This window comes from Strix uralensis, chromosome 28, assembly GCF_047716275.1.
Source record: "Strix uralensis isolate ZFMK-TIS-50842 chromosome 28, bStrUra1, whole genome shotgun sequence".
Taxonomy (NCBI): Eukaryota; Metazoa; Chordata; class Aves; order Strigiformes; family Strigidae; genus Strix; species Strix uralensis.
The window spans coordinates 2,965,700-2,979,644 of record NC_133999.1 but is presented as its reverse complement, the minus strand read 5'-3'; the positions used below and the strand labels follow the sequence as shown (position 1 = coordinate 2,979,644).

Here is a 13,945-nt window from a genome sequence, read left to right as displayed (position 1 = left end):
GGTGGGGGGAGAAAAAGCCTTAAGTGACTTGCCCAAGGTGCTGCAGCGGAGCAGTAGCAGAGGTGTGGATGAGGAGGAGATGCCTGCCCCTGCCCCAGCAGGCTCTGTCTCTGCAGTTGGTTTCCCTTTGCCCGGGCTCTGTTAGCTGCATCAGTGTCGGGGAAGCATCTGGAGAATGGAAGCGCCACGTGTAATTTGCAGGACTCTGCACGTCCTGCTGTGATCTCCCCCGGCTTCAGAACCTCTGTGTGCCGCTGATCGGGAACCAGAGGTCCGTTTCTCTTTAAAGCTCTCAGCGTTTTTCTTTTCCAATTGATTGAATTTGAGCGAGGGGAGGGGAGGATTCCTCAGTTCTGATGTAACTGTTAGCAGAACCACGTGGTTTTATACATTTTTGACAAGAAAAGGTCTCCTGGAAGCAAGTCATAAAATTTTCAGTAGCTCTTTTGTAATTGCTTGCCACAGCGGATATTTTCCAGTCAGCCTTTGCTTTTGGGCTCGGGTCCCTGCAAGGTTGGTTTGTGCAGTGCCCTCACGTAGGCTCCAAATGTGAAATCCATTCAACCTTCATGACTCATTTGCTGTCCCAAGTAACGCTTCAGCTGGAGGAGGAACCCGGCTTGGGGAAGCGCTGAAATGCCGGTGTCAGCACATCGGGATCCCAGCTTTCCCAGGTGGGGAAGGGCTGCCCAGTAGCTTGAGGAGAGCCCCCCCTGTCCTTCCCTGCCAGGGCCCCCACTTCCCCGCACCCTGCCAGCATGAAGGTGGCTCTAGCAAAGCTGAGCTTAGTTCACTTCCATAGTGGCCGAGACTAAATGAAGGCCGCTGTGCTTCTGAAACAGGCACTTCAATCAACTTAAGTAACAAAGGAGATTTGTTACATAGCCATTTGTAAAATAATGCTTTTTTTTAAAAAAAAAAAAAAAGAAAAGAAAGAAAAAGCATCCTCCTTTGGAGGATGGATTTGCACAAGGTGGAAAGGTTTGTTTGCTTCCCTGTTGTGTCTTTCCCTAAACAGCTCTTCCCTTCAGCCTCTCTCTGTTCAGCCCTGAACAGAGCTGGTTTTTTGTTTCCCACCTCGAAGCTACACAAGCAGTTTCCTTACAAGCCAGCATCATTCGTGTTTCTTTTACCCTTACAGAACATGAACATCCAGGTGGAAGACGTAAGGATCCGTGCCATCCTGGCCACCTACCGCAAGCGGGTGCCTGTCACGGAGGGTTACGTGGAGGTGAAAGACGAAGGGACCTGGAAGCAGATCTGCGACAAGCACTGGACCATGAAAAATTCCCGAGTTGTCTGTGGCATGTTTGGATTTCCGAGCGAGAGGAAATACAACACCAACGTCTACAAGTAAGAGCAGAGCTTTGTACGAGACACAAGCATGTTTCTTTGAACACTTGGGGCCTTGTTCAAAAATGCAAATTGTCAAATGACACTGGAGACCTTGAGGTAGAAAAACCTCCAACTGCTTCATTCCTTCAGATCAGATTTTCCTTCTGTGTAAATATTTGAAATGTCAAGCATTTCCGTGTGCAGACAGGGGAGTCGTTTGATCCTCACTGTTCTGGCTGAAGACCTAGTGCACTATCAGTTGTAGTATTTGATAGTTCCTATCATAGGAGATGTAGACAGTTAGCCCAAGAAATCTTTTTTTTTTTTTTTACCAGCTATAGGATAGCCATTTCCTCCGCCAGTGGTAGGTCCTGTGTCGTGTGCAGGGGATGGATGGATGTGAACAAACTGATCACAATCTCCCAGTAAACCCATCAGCTGCAGGAAAAATCTACCAGCTTCCCCCTTCCCTCTGCAGAAAGCCAGCTGTAGGATCAGACCTGCTATGTACTGAAAGCTCCAACCAAATCATCTCGGCATAAAACAGGCCTTTGTTGTGCTCGGTTGCCCACGTTCCTCCTTCCTGCTCCTGCATGCAATTCCTGGTCTCACACCTCTTGTGACATGTTTACCCACATTCTCCAGCTGCTCTGGCTCTCGTGGGGGCTCACCGTTCGTGGGTGTCCAGCTGCCAAATCACCCACAAAGGAGCAGTCTGCGCAGGGGAATATTTCCCAGTAACTCTCCCGTTGTTAACCCCAGTTCAGCTCCTTTGGCACTGGCAATTCCTCAGGGTCCCGGGCTGGAAGAGCTGCCAGCCATCTCCAGCTGCAAACTTGCTCGGTCCGTTAAAGCCTGCTCTGAGCTGAGTGCTGAGTTGAAAATGTCAGCAGTGCATCCATGCTGCTCCTCCCAGCGCTGCTGCTTCCTCAGCGTCTGAGCTGGTGCTTCTAGAAGGATGCAGTTTGGGGCAGTTGTGATTTCGGTGGTGCTTTTTCATCCTATAATGGTAAATTGCTTTAAAATGAGGAAAGAAAATAATGATCCATAGGGAGAATGTTGTGTCTTCCAGAGCTGCAAGCTGATCGGTTTAGGCTGCGTTTCCTGTTTCTTGAAAGCCAGGAGCTCTGGTCTCTTTTGTTGTCATTGCTTCAGTCTGCATTTTGTAACCAGCCTTCATCACAGACGTGGTTCTTCCTACACTGTTCCCTAGGAATAACACCCTAAAGCAGATGCAAAATAGTTCAAGTGAAATTCTGTCTTGTTTCTTTCCTACACTGTGACCTATGGAGTGGGAAAGCATCAACTGGTTAGGGGGAGAACTGAATTCTCCAGGCAGGAGTTGTGGTTTTCCTGCCTGCTCCTTTTGGCCTGTGCAATTGCTATTTCTGAAAGCTCCCTCTGGAACTGGCTGGCCACGTTTCATTTCTTTCATTAGCAAGATCGTGATCAATTGAAGAGGTCCTTGGGTTGGAATAGCGTAAAGCCACATAGCAGCACAAAGAATATAAAATAAATAACCCAAGTGGAAGTCTGTTTTCAGGCTTCCCAGGGAGATGAGTAGTGAATTAATAATTGCTACCAGGCAGTCTCATGTTTTGCCCTGGACACCAGTTAAAGGAGCGTTTGCTCCCATCAGTGCAGTGTGTCCCTTGGTCTCAGCTCTGAGATTTCCATCCCCTGCATCAGAGCAGGAGGGCAGAATAAATTACCTCTAGTAAGACAAAGTAGATTTTTCCTGCTTCTCAGTCATGGTGTTTCCAAGAAAAGCATTAACTTTAGCAGCTGGAGCCATCTGCCTTAAATAACAGGGTGCTTGGTAATTGTCCTGTCTCTTGTGATATTACACGTAGAGATGGAAAAACTGAGGCACAGTTGTTCAGCATAATATTCAGCAACATTGAAAATCCCATTCCCCGGAGCTGGAGTTATGAATACTCGGCGCTTACAAATGCTAGGCTTGGAGATCTCAGCTACGAGCCAGATGAGTTGCTGAAGTGCCCTAATACCTCCCTCACCTTTGTGTGTTTTCGGCAAACAGTAACGGCTTGCTGGGCTCCTGCACCCACAGAAGGGTATTTTGGAAAATAGGCTGAATATTATCCCAGGATGGAAGAAGACAGGATGTCATTTTATTGGAGGGAAGAAACTTGTAGAACTTTGCCAGCTAGACAGTTTTGTTTGGTTAGCATAGTTTAAAAGCTGTGTTCTTTCTTGGGGCATCTGCCTTTGTGCTTTGTGCTACTGGCAGATGCATCGTGTACAACCAGCATTGCTGGTAACCTCACTGGTGAGGGAAACCTCCCAGTTCTGGGCTGGGAACTTCACGAGTGATCTTTGTTTCATGATGAAGGATCTGGAAGGATGACCACCCGCTCGCCTGGGCCATGAGAGACTGATCTGTGCTTTATCCCACACGCTTTCTGGTCACATTCTGTCTTGGAGAGGGAAGAGTTCATCTCTGGCTGGTCAGTTGAACTCTAAACCCTCTCTCCATGTGAATGTGAAGCCTCAGAAACGTTCTTCTCATTTCTCAGGCTTTGCTCTCCCTATTTTCTAAATACCATTCTCCCAAGAGCAGATCCTTTCCCGCTCCTGCTCCGCAGCTGGGAGGCAGGCTGGGATCAGGTTTCTGCTGGCCGGGGCTGCGAGTGCCCCCTTCCCACATCCCCACCAGTCCTGCTCCCCGCAAACTACAGCTTTGCATGCTGAGCTAGCCGATGCTCTGCGCTGCTTCTGCACAATGGTGGGAGGTGAAATGATTTGCAGATGGATCTCGCTTGAAAGAAAACAACTTAGTTCATTGTTGTCCCAGTGCCAGGGTTTTATTCCTGAATGTAACTTAGACTCTGGAGTTGACAGCATGATTTATGTTAGGAAACGAAACAAATTTCAATGTTGTTTCCATGTTCTTGTTCATTCTTCAAAGTGATTTTATATAGGCACCGCTTGTTAACTCCTCCTCCCAGTTCCTGCTCTGGTTGAGAAAGCAGAGTAGAATTAAATGCATTTTGCTGATGGGGAGAATAGAAGGTAGTGATGGGAGATGCCTAAGGCAGAGAGATGAACCTGATGCCTTTTGGAGGCCTTACAGCTTTGTGATTTGTCAAAGAGTTGGATGGAGGGAGCTCAGCAGTTTCAGATACTTTGTTCAACATCGGTCCAAACAGCATCTCCCAGTTTAACCAGTCTGCTCGTAGCATTATAAATCTGGTCAGATGTGTGGGGTGGTTCATCGCTTCTCCACTTGTAGCAGAAATCCTCGTGGTTTGGGTTCTCCCTAGCAAAGACAGGCTCTTAAGGCCTGTGGCAGGTCTGGCTTCTCTTCTGCCTCCCTGAGGCTGAAGACGGCAAACTTGTTAACTTCAGTAAATGCTTGAAGCATTTCTCAAGGGTAGAAACTTTATGCTCACACCCTTGAAGAGGAGTTCACCAGCTTCTGTTCAATGTGTTTTGGGTGAATTTTCCTGGCATGTACGTGTGTGATGATTTGCTCTCTGCTTCCCGAGTCCTCTCAGATGCATTCTTACATAGCAAGGTTCTTTCAGCTAAACCCTCAGCCATTTCCCACAGCCCTTGGGCTTAAGCTGTGTCTCTGTTTAAAGCTTATGTGATGAAGGTCCATCTCTCCTCACCAGTAGAAATGGTTTGGACTCCAACATTGCTGGCTGAGCTCTCACAGCATGACTGTTCGCTCACACCTCTGATCTGAGCAGCATTGCTCTTGGCTCATACCAAGGCCAGTGAGAGGTGGGTTGCACCCTTTCTGTGTTAAAAAGTAAATAACAAGAATGCCCTGAGTTTCTATCTGTAAAGATCATCTGTATTCTTTTTTTTAAATATATTTGGTCTGGGGAAATGAGGTGGGGCTTTCTCTGGCTATTTCTCCCCAGCCTACTAAGGGCTGTTAATACCAACCAGATGTTAATGCCTCATGAAATTTCCAGGATGAGGTCATTGTTTGCTATTATAAGGCATCCCCATAATTACTTCTCTAAGACAGGCTGTGTTTCTTGTCTGCTCTGGAGTTTGTGGACCTCTCCGCGCATGTCTGCGGAGGGCCCTCAGTGGAAATGCTCCTTCAGGTTGTCACTTCCATGCTGAGCCCACAGACTTGGAAGGTGGTGGGGCAGCGCTGGCTCGTGCTGAGGGGGCGTGGGGTGGTGTCCAGCTGCTTCCCAGCATCAGCGTACGTCAGTGTTCAAGTGGATCCTCAGTGCTGAGCCCCAGCAGCCCGAGGGCAGAGGCTTTCATGGCTTTTTGGAAGACATGTAGTATCCTGGGTAGTTTAATTAAAAGAAAGAAAAGTCTTCAAGGTTTGGTCCAAATTGAACTAGATATTCTAACTGAGAAGTGGCTGGCACTTCCTTTCTGCTTGCATCCTCTGTTTTAACTTTTTTTCTAAATTTTTGTCCCCCCTTCCTATTTCTCATTCATTTTCTGTTGATTCGGGGTTCCTGACAGCTCTGCTTTGATGGACTTGGAGTTTGACAGCCAGTGTTTGACCCACAGGACAGGCAGGTTGCCTGTCGCTGCTCTGTGGGATAGATCTCAGCCCTGCCCCATCTCCCGTCCTTTCCAGCACAGCATTTACTCCCCATCATGTGATGAATTGCATCTCTATCTCTAGCCCGGACGTATTTGGACCTAATCTCAACCCAGAGAAATTTGGTTCCAGAAAGGATTAGTCAGTGGCTGTGAGCCATATGAGCCTAGACAACTGCTGAGCTTGTCAGCAAAGCTTAGCAAGCAGAAGGGGAGAAGATAGTCCCCCCCCCCCCCCCAAGCATCTGACACTGTGCGAATTAGCCCACATGGGACCACCAAAGGGCATCAGCTGGGAAACCCTCAACCTGTCCAGTTTAGTTTTAAACCAACAACTTGTGAAAGGCTCTTTGTCCCTTTACCAGGCTCTCTGTCCTGCAGGGATGTGCTACAGTTAATCAGAATTGGTGCTTTTTCTCCCAGCAGGTTCCACCCACCTTGCTATGCCATTTATCACAGCTAATCCTTGGATCGCCAGGGCTGCATGGCAGCTAGTCCTGGAATAAGGAGCAGCACAGGGACCTCGCAAAGCCACGTCAAGATCACAGCAGGGCGTTGGCTCCTCTGCGCCTTGGCTATTTTTTAACTTAAGTTCTAACATCTCCGTTTTGATAATGATCTGACCTATATTTTTGCTTCATTGACTCTTTTAGCTCCCATACAGTCATCCGGCAGCCTTGCAGTGCAGGATGAAGCTGAATTACTTTCTTTTCTCGTTTATCACACATGCCCCTTCCCCCTTAGGAGTCCCTGGAGCACCTCCAGGCAAGTACTACAGTTTGGGAGCAAGAAGCAGAAACTGCTGCCAATCTCCTCTGCTGTGAACATGTCATCAAGGGAATTGCTCTTGCTCTCGGAAATTGCTTTCAGGCTCACAGTTGTTAACACTGCAGCTTTGAGAGGAGCCGGAGAGCCGTGACTTTTTCCCCAGACTGCCATCTTCTCACAGCTGATAGGTGACGGCCCGCGCAGAGAGCAGCTCGTTTACAGGAGAGGTCTTCTGGGGGCCTCTCCAGTCCGAACTCCCCAGCGTTCTTTGCCCAGGCCCTGCTTGTGAGCTGCCTTTTGAGTTAACTGCTCTGACCCCGGCGTAGCTGAGGGATCTCTATGATGTGTCTCTCCTTCCAGTGCAGAATTGTTGCTCCGGCTGCACTGTTGATTCATGCTCTGATCTTTAGCTTAAGGAGATGACCTATTTACTCCCAAGTGACACCTTAACAGAGAGTCATTGTGTGTATAAATGGCTCAGCCTTTCAATAATGCTGTTCAGTCCTCATTTTATTTCAAGGCGTTTTTTTCCCCAAATGTAGCTACATCAGTACAGTTTTTATGGATTCCAAACTTTTATTTTCCTGTTCTCTTTAAGGATGTTTGCCAGCAGAAGGAAGCAGCATTACTGGGCTTACTCAATGGACTGCAGTGGGAGTGAGGCTCATATCTCCAGCTGCAAACTGGGCAAGCACCTCAATGTGGATGCAGAGAAGAACGCAACGTGTGAGAACGGGATGCCCGCAGTCGTCAGCTGCGTCCCGGGACGCGCCTTTGCCCCCAGCAGCCACAGTGGCTTCCGAAAAGCCTTCAGGCAGGAGGTGAGCAGGGAGCGAGCCTGTCAAGTAGGAAAAGCCTGGGGGTGTAACTATTCACCAGCAGTTATCAGCTGTAGGGCCTGAACATGTGTGTGCCCGTAGCCACAGACCAGCCTGTTGTGCAAATGTCCCCTCTTTGCATTCCTTTCTCGCTACAAGCCCAGATGAGTTTCTATCCTCACAAATATGTGGTACCTTGCCTCATTCTGCAGGCTCGGAAGGGTGGGAGACTGGCTCACCACTGCAGCTGGCAAGGCTGCGAGCAAGTAGTAAGGAAATACATTTGTCACGTTTCTGTTTGAGCTGTTCTGCTCAAGCCAATTGAACGCGTGCCCAGTTGCTGCCGGGCTTTGCTGTTTCACAGTCACTTAAATACTGCTGGGTTGTTTCTCCCGAAGAGGTACAAGGGAAATCAACTGGTGTTTCCGCTACCCCTGTGTCTTCTGCGAAGAAATGCCCTGAGAGACTGGGAAAACATGGCCTACAGGAAAGGTTGAAAAAGCTGTGTTTGTTTAGTCTAGTGAGGAGAGGGCTGAGCGTAGTGTAAAAATTCTAAGATATGCAAAAGGCTGTTATAAAATCACCCTGGAGTCAGTTGTTCTCAGTGTCAGTGGGGCGACTGAATGTGAAAGAACAGTTTAACTTGCAGCAAACGTGGTTTAGGTTGATGCTAAGGGAAACTTTCCAGCTGTAAGGTATGTGCAGCCTTAGGATACAGGGGTGATCTTGGGGTTCCTTTAGTGCCGGGTTAGTTTGTTTGGGGTCTTTTTTTTTTTTCTTTCTTTTTTTTTTTTTTTTTTTTTGCAAGGTGCATTAGGTGCTGTGGATCTTGCTTGTAGCCTGTATCCCCCACCCTGTACCTCTGGCTTTAGGAGCCAGCTTTCTCCTGGCACCTGAGGAGACCCCAGACAACACCTCCCGACGCTGCTGTAGTGGGAATAGTGCAGTCCTGTCGTGGTTTGCTTGCCCGGAGTCCAGGCAGTTCTCTGCACGAGAACTTGTAGAATCTAGGCCTCAAAGATGAAAGGTCTTGTAAATCATTACTAATCTTCTGAGCCACGCTCACTGCCAACTAATTCCTTAAGCCTTTGTGTAGGCTTTGGATGTCCTTCGTGTGACCCCAGCCTGGAAAACTGTACATGCTTCCAGTTTTAGAAGTTAAGGTTTTTCTGGTCTCGGGCTCCGCACAAACCACGTGGTGTTTCTGTAGCTGACACCGTGCTCCCACCACAACAACACATCTCAGGTGCAGCAGCTTGGTACTGGGGAAAGCTGTAAGTGGTGTATAGTCAGAGACTAAGAGAAATAGAAGAAGAATAGAAATTAATGGACCTGGACCTGCTGCTCAGCTGTGTATTGCTGCCTGCAACCTGCCAGATCACTTATTCCACTAGTCGTAACTGCAGCAGACAGATAGGTTTGACGTGGCCTGAGCTCCACGCTGGTCTCCTCAGTTAACCCAGATGCTTACACATCTGGAGATGCACACAGCAGATGGATCCATCTAGCAGCTGAACCACAGGCAGCGACTGGATGAGATTGGTGCGCGGGCTGGCTCGGTGTGATCCCCCAGCTCCCTGTAAGGCTCCCGAGGGATGTGGCATGAGAACCACATGGGTTGTTGCATGTCCAGCCACTCCTGTGTGCAGCAGCACTCTTCTGTTGCACAACTGCTCGTGTGAAAAAGGCTCCTAAACCCAAGCACTAAAACTGCAGAGAACGAAGATGTCTCTTTATTCTCTGCCCATGTCCAGGGACGTGAGAAACATATATCTATGCATACCATAGGTCTTAGCAGATAAAGATCTCCTTTCATCCAGCGCCTTTATCCTTTTGTATGATGTTGTGGTGGTTTTGAGGTGCCTCAGGGTAGTACTTTTCAGGCCACAACTTACCTGCAGCCACATGCCATAAATAAGAGCTGTAAAGAAAGGACACTTTGTTCCTAGGCAGTGGTAACACCACTTCTGTCTGTGTCTTCCAGCAACCACTGGTGAGGCTGAAAGGGGGAGCCAACACTGGCGAAGGACGAGTTGAAGTGCTGAAAAACGGGGAGTGGGGGACGGTTTGCGACGATAACTGGAACCTGGTGTCAGCCAGTGTGGTGTGCCGAGAGCTGGGCTTCGGGAGCGCCAAGGAAGCGATAACGGGTGCAAGACTCGGGCAAGGTAAGAGCAACGAGAGCTCCAGGGACCGGTCATGCCTTGTCCACCTCCAAGAACCCTTTCATGATTCAGGGCAGAGTGTATTTTTACTGGGATGTTTGTTTTGGGGACCAGGAATTTATTCTCTACCCTTAATAAGTCTCTTGAGTCCAGGAGCTTGAGGCTGAACTGGAATATGTGACTTAGAAAGATATTCAGGATTCCTTGAAAGAAGTCTAGTGATGATGAGTTTAACCTTTCCCTCAGACAGCTGTTCCAGTAATTACTTCTTCATTATCACATCCGTTGCTCTGAAATTCTCTTTGAGTCCTCTAGATCCACATCATGGTGTAATGCATTACTGGAAGGTTCCTGGCAAAAACGGGTCCTGGATCTGGACTTCAAACACTCTCTAATTTAAGACCAGAACATTAATTTAGCCCGTTATAAATAGAAGGGCATTTCAACAGTTCAGAGCCAGGTTTGGGTTTGGATTTCCTGTATTTGGGAGTTGGTTTAAATCCCAAACTGTGGTAAATGGTAACTCAAAGCCTAATGCACGCCCTCTCAAACCACCTTCTGATTCACCCACCTTGCTCCCATGGTGTAAACCTTAAAGAAAATGACACCAAACCCTTTATTGTGAGACTAAATGAATGGGTGAAATTTCTTCAGCCCAGCACGGCTTGGAGAAGGGGAGGGAAAGTAACAACACGTGTGAAACACAGCAGTGATGTCCAAAATCTGGAAAGCTTTAAAATGTGACCTGTCCATTGGATTTGCCAAAAAAATCCTGCGGTGGGATGAAGGAAGCTGCTGATGCATCTAGGAAACAGCATAATCATCATGGGGGGGGGGGCGGAACGGCTGCCATGTGAGGGAGGAACACGATGTTCCTGCCATCTCCCGCGGCCGCAGCCTGGAAACTCTTAACAGCAACTGCTGATTTCCACACGCCTTCCTTTGCCATCACTCAGTCAGTGCACCCTGTCGAAACTGTCCTCTGGGATGTCAAGCGCTTGATAACTCCCTTCAGCAGCCGGGTTGTCACATTGTGGTAGGAAAAGGAGCTCTTTTGGCCCAAACTCACCTCCACGCTCCCGTTGCAGAGGGGAGTCTCACAGCTGTTAAACTCTGTGTCCTTTTGTGTGTTTATGCTTTGCTTTGTTACAGCTGCATCTCGGGGAATTTGTGTGTTCGAAGACTAATTTGAAGGACCAGTCTCGTTATTGCTGTGTTGGATTTAATTTCACAGGGTAAAATATAAAAAGACGGGCTCTGTGTTAAATCAGTGTGCAGTGTCTAGAACTCCCAGTTAAGACAAAGCGACCTGTGGGAGACAAGTGCCTACCACCAAGAGTTCAGGGTATGGAGAGGAAGATTTACTCCCTCTTTTAAAAATTGGCAGCCGAGACCCAGATTAAACAATTTACCTTTATTCGCACAAGAGTCTGTTGAAAGGAAGATACTGAGCTCAGATCTCCTGAATGTGTTGTCCGCTGTGACGTCCTTGGAAGGAGAACATTAAAAAATAACTTCGAGCAGTAGGTGAATATGTTGGATGTACATTCCTAATCCTGTTCTGCTGAAGAAAAATGGCCTAGGAAGAAATATAATTTTTAACACCATATTTCAGCACGTACAGCCATGCAGTTTGGCTGCATTTCAGTGCCCGGGACAGCAGCGCTTGCTGCCTCCATGTGCTGTAAAAGAATTTCCCTGAGAAAAGCGAATGTGCCAGGGTTACGTGGATCAGCGCCGTGGCCCTGCCCTCCTGCTTTGTCATTTCATCGGAATGACTTTGTCGGGCTTTTTCAGTGGAGAATGTCGGACTGGATCCATCCTGCATTCTTGCTGCATCACCCTCCGATTCTGGTCAGCATCAAGGCATTCCTCCTACTCGAGCTGTTCGGTGGCTTGCGGAATGACTAGGCCAGTGTCACCATTTCCAGATGTAGACCACAAACAGGATTTTAATAAGAGAGAAGCAAAAAGGGCTAGATACACATTCCCCAGCGGCCTCAGCCTGGCACTCTGCTCCTGCATTGCACAGACCTTGTGTGATGGGTGGATGCAGGGCGGGCTGAAGTGCTGAGGGGCAAAACGTGGCCAGAGCCAAATTAATTGTGTGGATGAGATTGAACCCAATACATTTTACATCTCTGCTTTTGTTGTTCTTGCTGCTGTTGTCAGAACAAGGCTCCAGGGCACATCCTGACTCATTCCACCACACAATTGTGGAAATATGCTAGAGAGCGTGTTTGGTTGGTTTTTTTTCTTCTTGTTTTCTGCTTTCCCTGTGCCTCAGCAGAAGTCTGAGGTGGTGAGGGGTTCAGCAGACAGATCATTAACCTGTCACCCACGGTTAGGTGTCTGAGTCACAGGTGTGCTGGCTGCCACATAGAGTTAGAAAGGCTCCAGATGGCACTAGGAAGAGGTTTTTAAGCAAAAGGATCCCACCTACGGTTAAAAAACCAATTACCTTTTGCTGCCTTCCAGAGTCTTTGCTTTGAACTAAAAGGAGCAGGCTTGAAGTTGGGTAAAATTTTCCTTTCCAGAGGAGTGAGCAAAAAAGGCTTCGTGGCGAGGCAGCGCGTGCCCGGGAGGCTGCTGATCAGAGCCCAGATGGCAAATCTGCTGCTATTTAACTTTGGGCAATTTGTGTCATCTCTGGGTGCAGACAAAGAAGCGGAGCCAGCAGCCTGGATGTCGTTTCCGCGGAGGCTGTTCTCTGATTCGAACTCTTTGAGCCAGGTACAGCTCTCTGGCTCTGCAGAGACCTCATCACTTGTGCTGTGATGGGAATGGTGTTGCAGGGAGGAAGAATCAACAGTCGCTGTCAGAAATGGTAAGAAAACAGTTGCTTTTCTACCTGCACCACCCAGATTCCACCTGCAGCTCCGAAGCGCCTGGCCAAGGGCTGCAGATCAGAGCACGGTGGCTGCTAGACACCTGATTGCACCTGATTACGGCAAGACCACAGAGCATGTTGACAGCAAAGTTCAGAAGGGGTTTTATTCTCAGCCTCCCATTTCTGAAAGCGTCCTAGAAACTGCTGGAGACCAGAGGTTCTACACCTGCTACTTGCAAGGATCTCCTGTCAAAACTATCCGGTGTGTTACTCATGGATTATGCGGGCTCTAAGAAAGACTCTGGTGGTTCCTCCATGATGAAGATCACCTGCTGGAACCTCTGATTCATCACCCTCACACTTCTTTCTAACCAGCTTTGGGCTCAGTTTGGAAACTGAGCTTTGCAGACAGGATTATTGCCTTCTCCTCTTGCTGTGTTTCTCTGGTAGAAATGACAGTTGTCTGCTGCCACTAGTCCAGGGAGGAACCAAATTATTCGATTTGGCTCCCAACACCTCAAGACTGTTCTCTGCAGTGTGAAATGATGTTCACTCTCTTGTTTCCATCAGCGTTGCTGGAGTCACACACCTGCTCTGGAGTTGTTTTACTGACTTCTCGCGCATCCCTGCGGTGTTATGTTTTGTTGTCCCAGCAAACGTGTCTATGTCCCATTTAAATGTCAGGCCTTGATTGGGAGCAGATTCCCGCATACAGACCCAGCCAAAAGGTCATAATTTGCAAATTCCTGCAGCTGAAGTTTGTAAATTATGTAACAATGGAAACTTGGCTTTTTCTGCGGTTCTTCCGTGCTTGAGTCCCAGAGACTACTGGAAAGAATTTAATGGTAAAATTATTAATAATAATCTCGCAGCTTTTTGTTTTATTTTTACAAGAAATCACTGGAATTTTTTCAGGATTACTTTGTTTTGAACGCTAGAGGCCAGTGCGATGTCTGCAATGTATTAATAATGTTATCGGATATTTCTTCACCACACAGTAGCCTGGGCAGAAGGTAAGGACTCTCTTCTTTTTCCTTCCCCAAGGCATGGGTCCAATTCATCTAAATGAAATCGACTGCACAGGCTTTGAAAAATCAGTCACGGACTGCAAGTTCAACACGGAGTCGCAGGGCTGTAACCACGAGGAAGATGCTGCTGTGAGATGCAACGTTCCAGCGATGGGCTTCCAGAATCAGGTGAGAGGCCGAGTGAACGTGGCGAGGTGTTTTCATCCCGGAGCATCACCTGCCCTCCCTTGCTGTGCGGCGCAGGGCGTCTGGGCAGGAATCATTTCACCTAAGCTGTGCCTATTCAATTTAGATTTTAATATCTGCGTTGTATTAGCCAGGAGGGCACAAAAGGATGATGCTCCCTTTTTGTACCGAGCTTTGAGCTCCTCCAAGTGTGACAGGGCCTTATAAAGGGGTGAAGTGTCACTTCAGCTGCAACTTGTGCAGTTCAGTGGCCCTGTAAAGCTGGTGTGT

The 13,945-nt window shown here is 48.1% G+C and overlaps 1 protein-coding gene across 12 annotated transcripts in view; it reads left to right on the top strand.

Annotated features, from left to right (window-relative positions):
* Positions 1-13,945, top strand: part of LOXL2 (lysyl oxidase like 2) — a 63,425-nt gene that overhangs the window by 37,820 nt on the left and 11,660 nt on the right. For all 12 annotated transcript variants that reach the window (XR_012626638.1, XM_074852454.1, XM_074852453.1 and 9 more), the window contains 4 exons: positions 1,142-1,353; positions 7,247-7,469; positions 9,451-9,634; positions 13,506-13,657. Coding sequence is in view for 11 of the 12 variants with exons in the window: in XM_074852454.1 (XP_074708555.1) it covers positions 1,142-1,353; positions 7,247-7,469; positions 9,451-9,634; positions 13,506-13,657 (771 nt within the window). In the remaining variant the exon portion in view is untranslated. The remainder of the gene's footprint in view (positions 1-1,141; positions 1,354-7,246; positions 7,470-9,450; positions 9,635-13,505; positions 13,658-13,945) is intronic.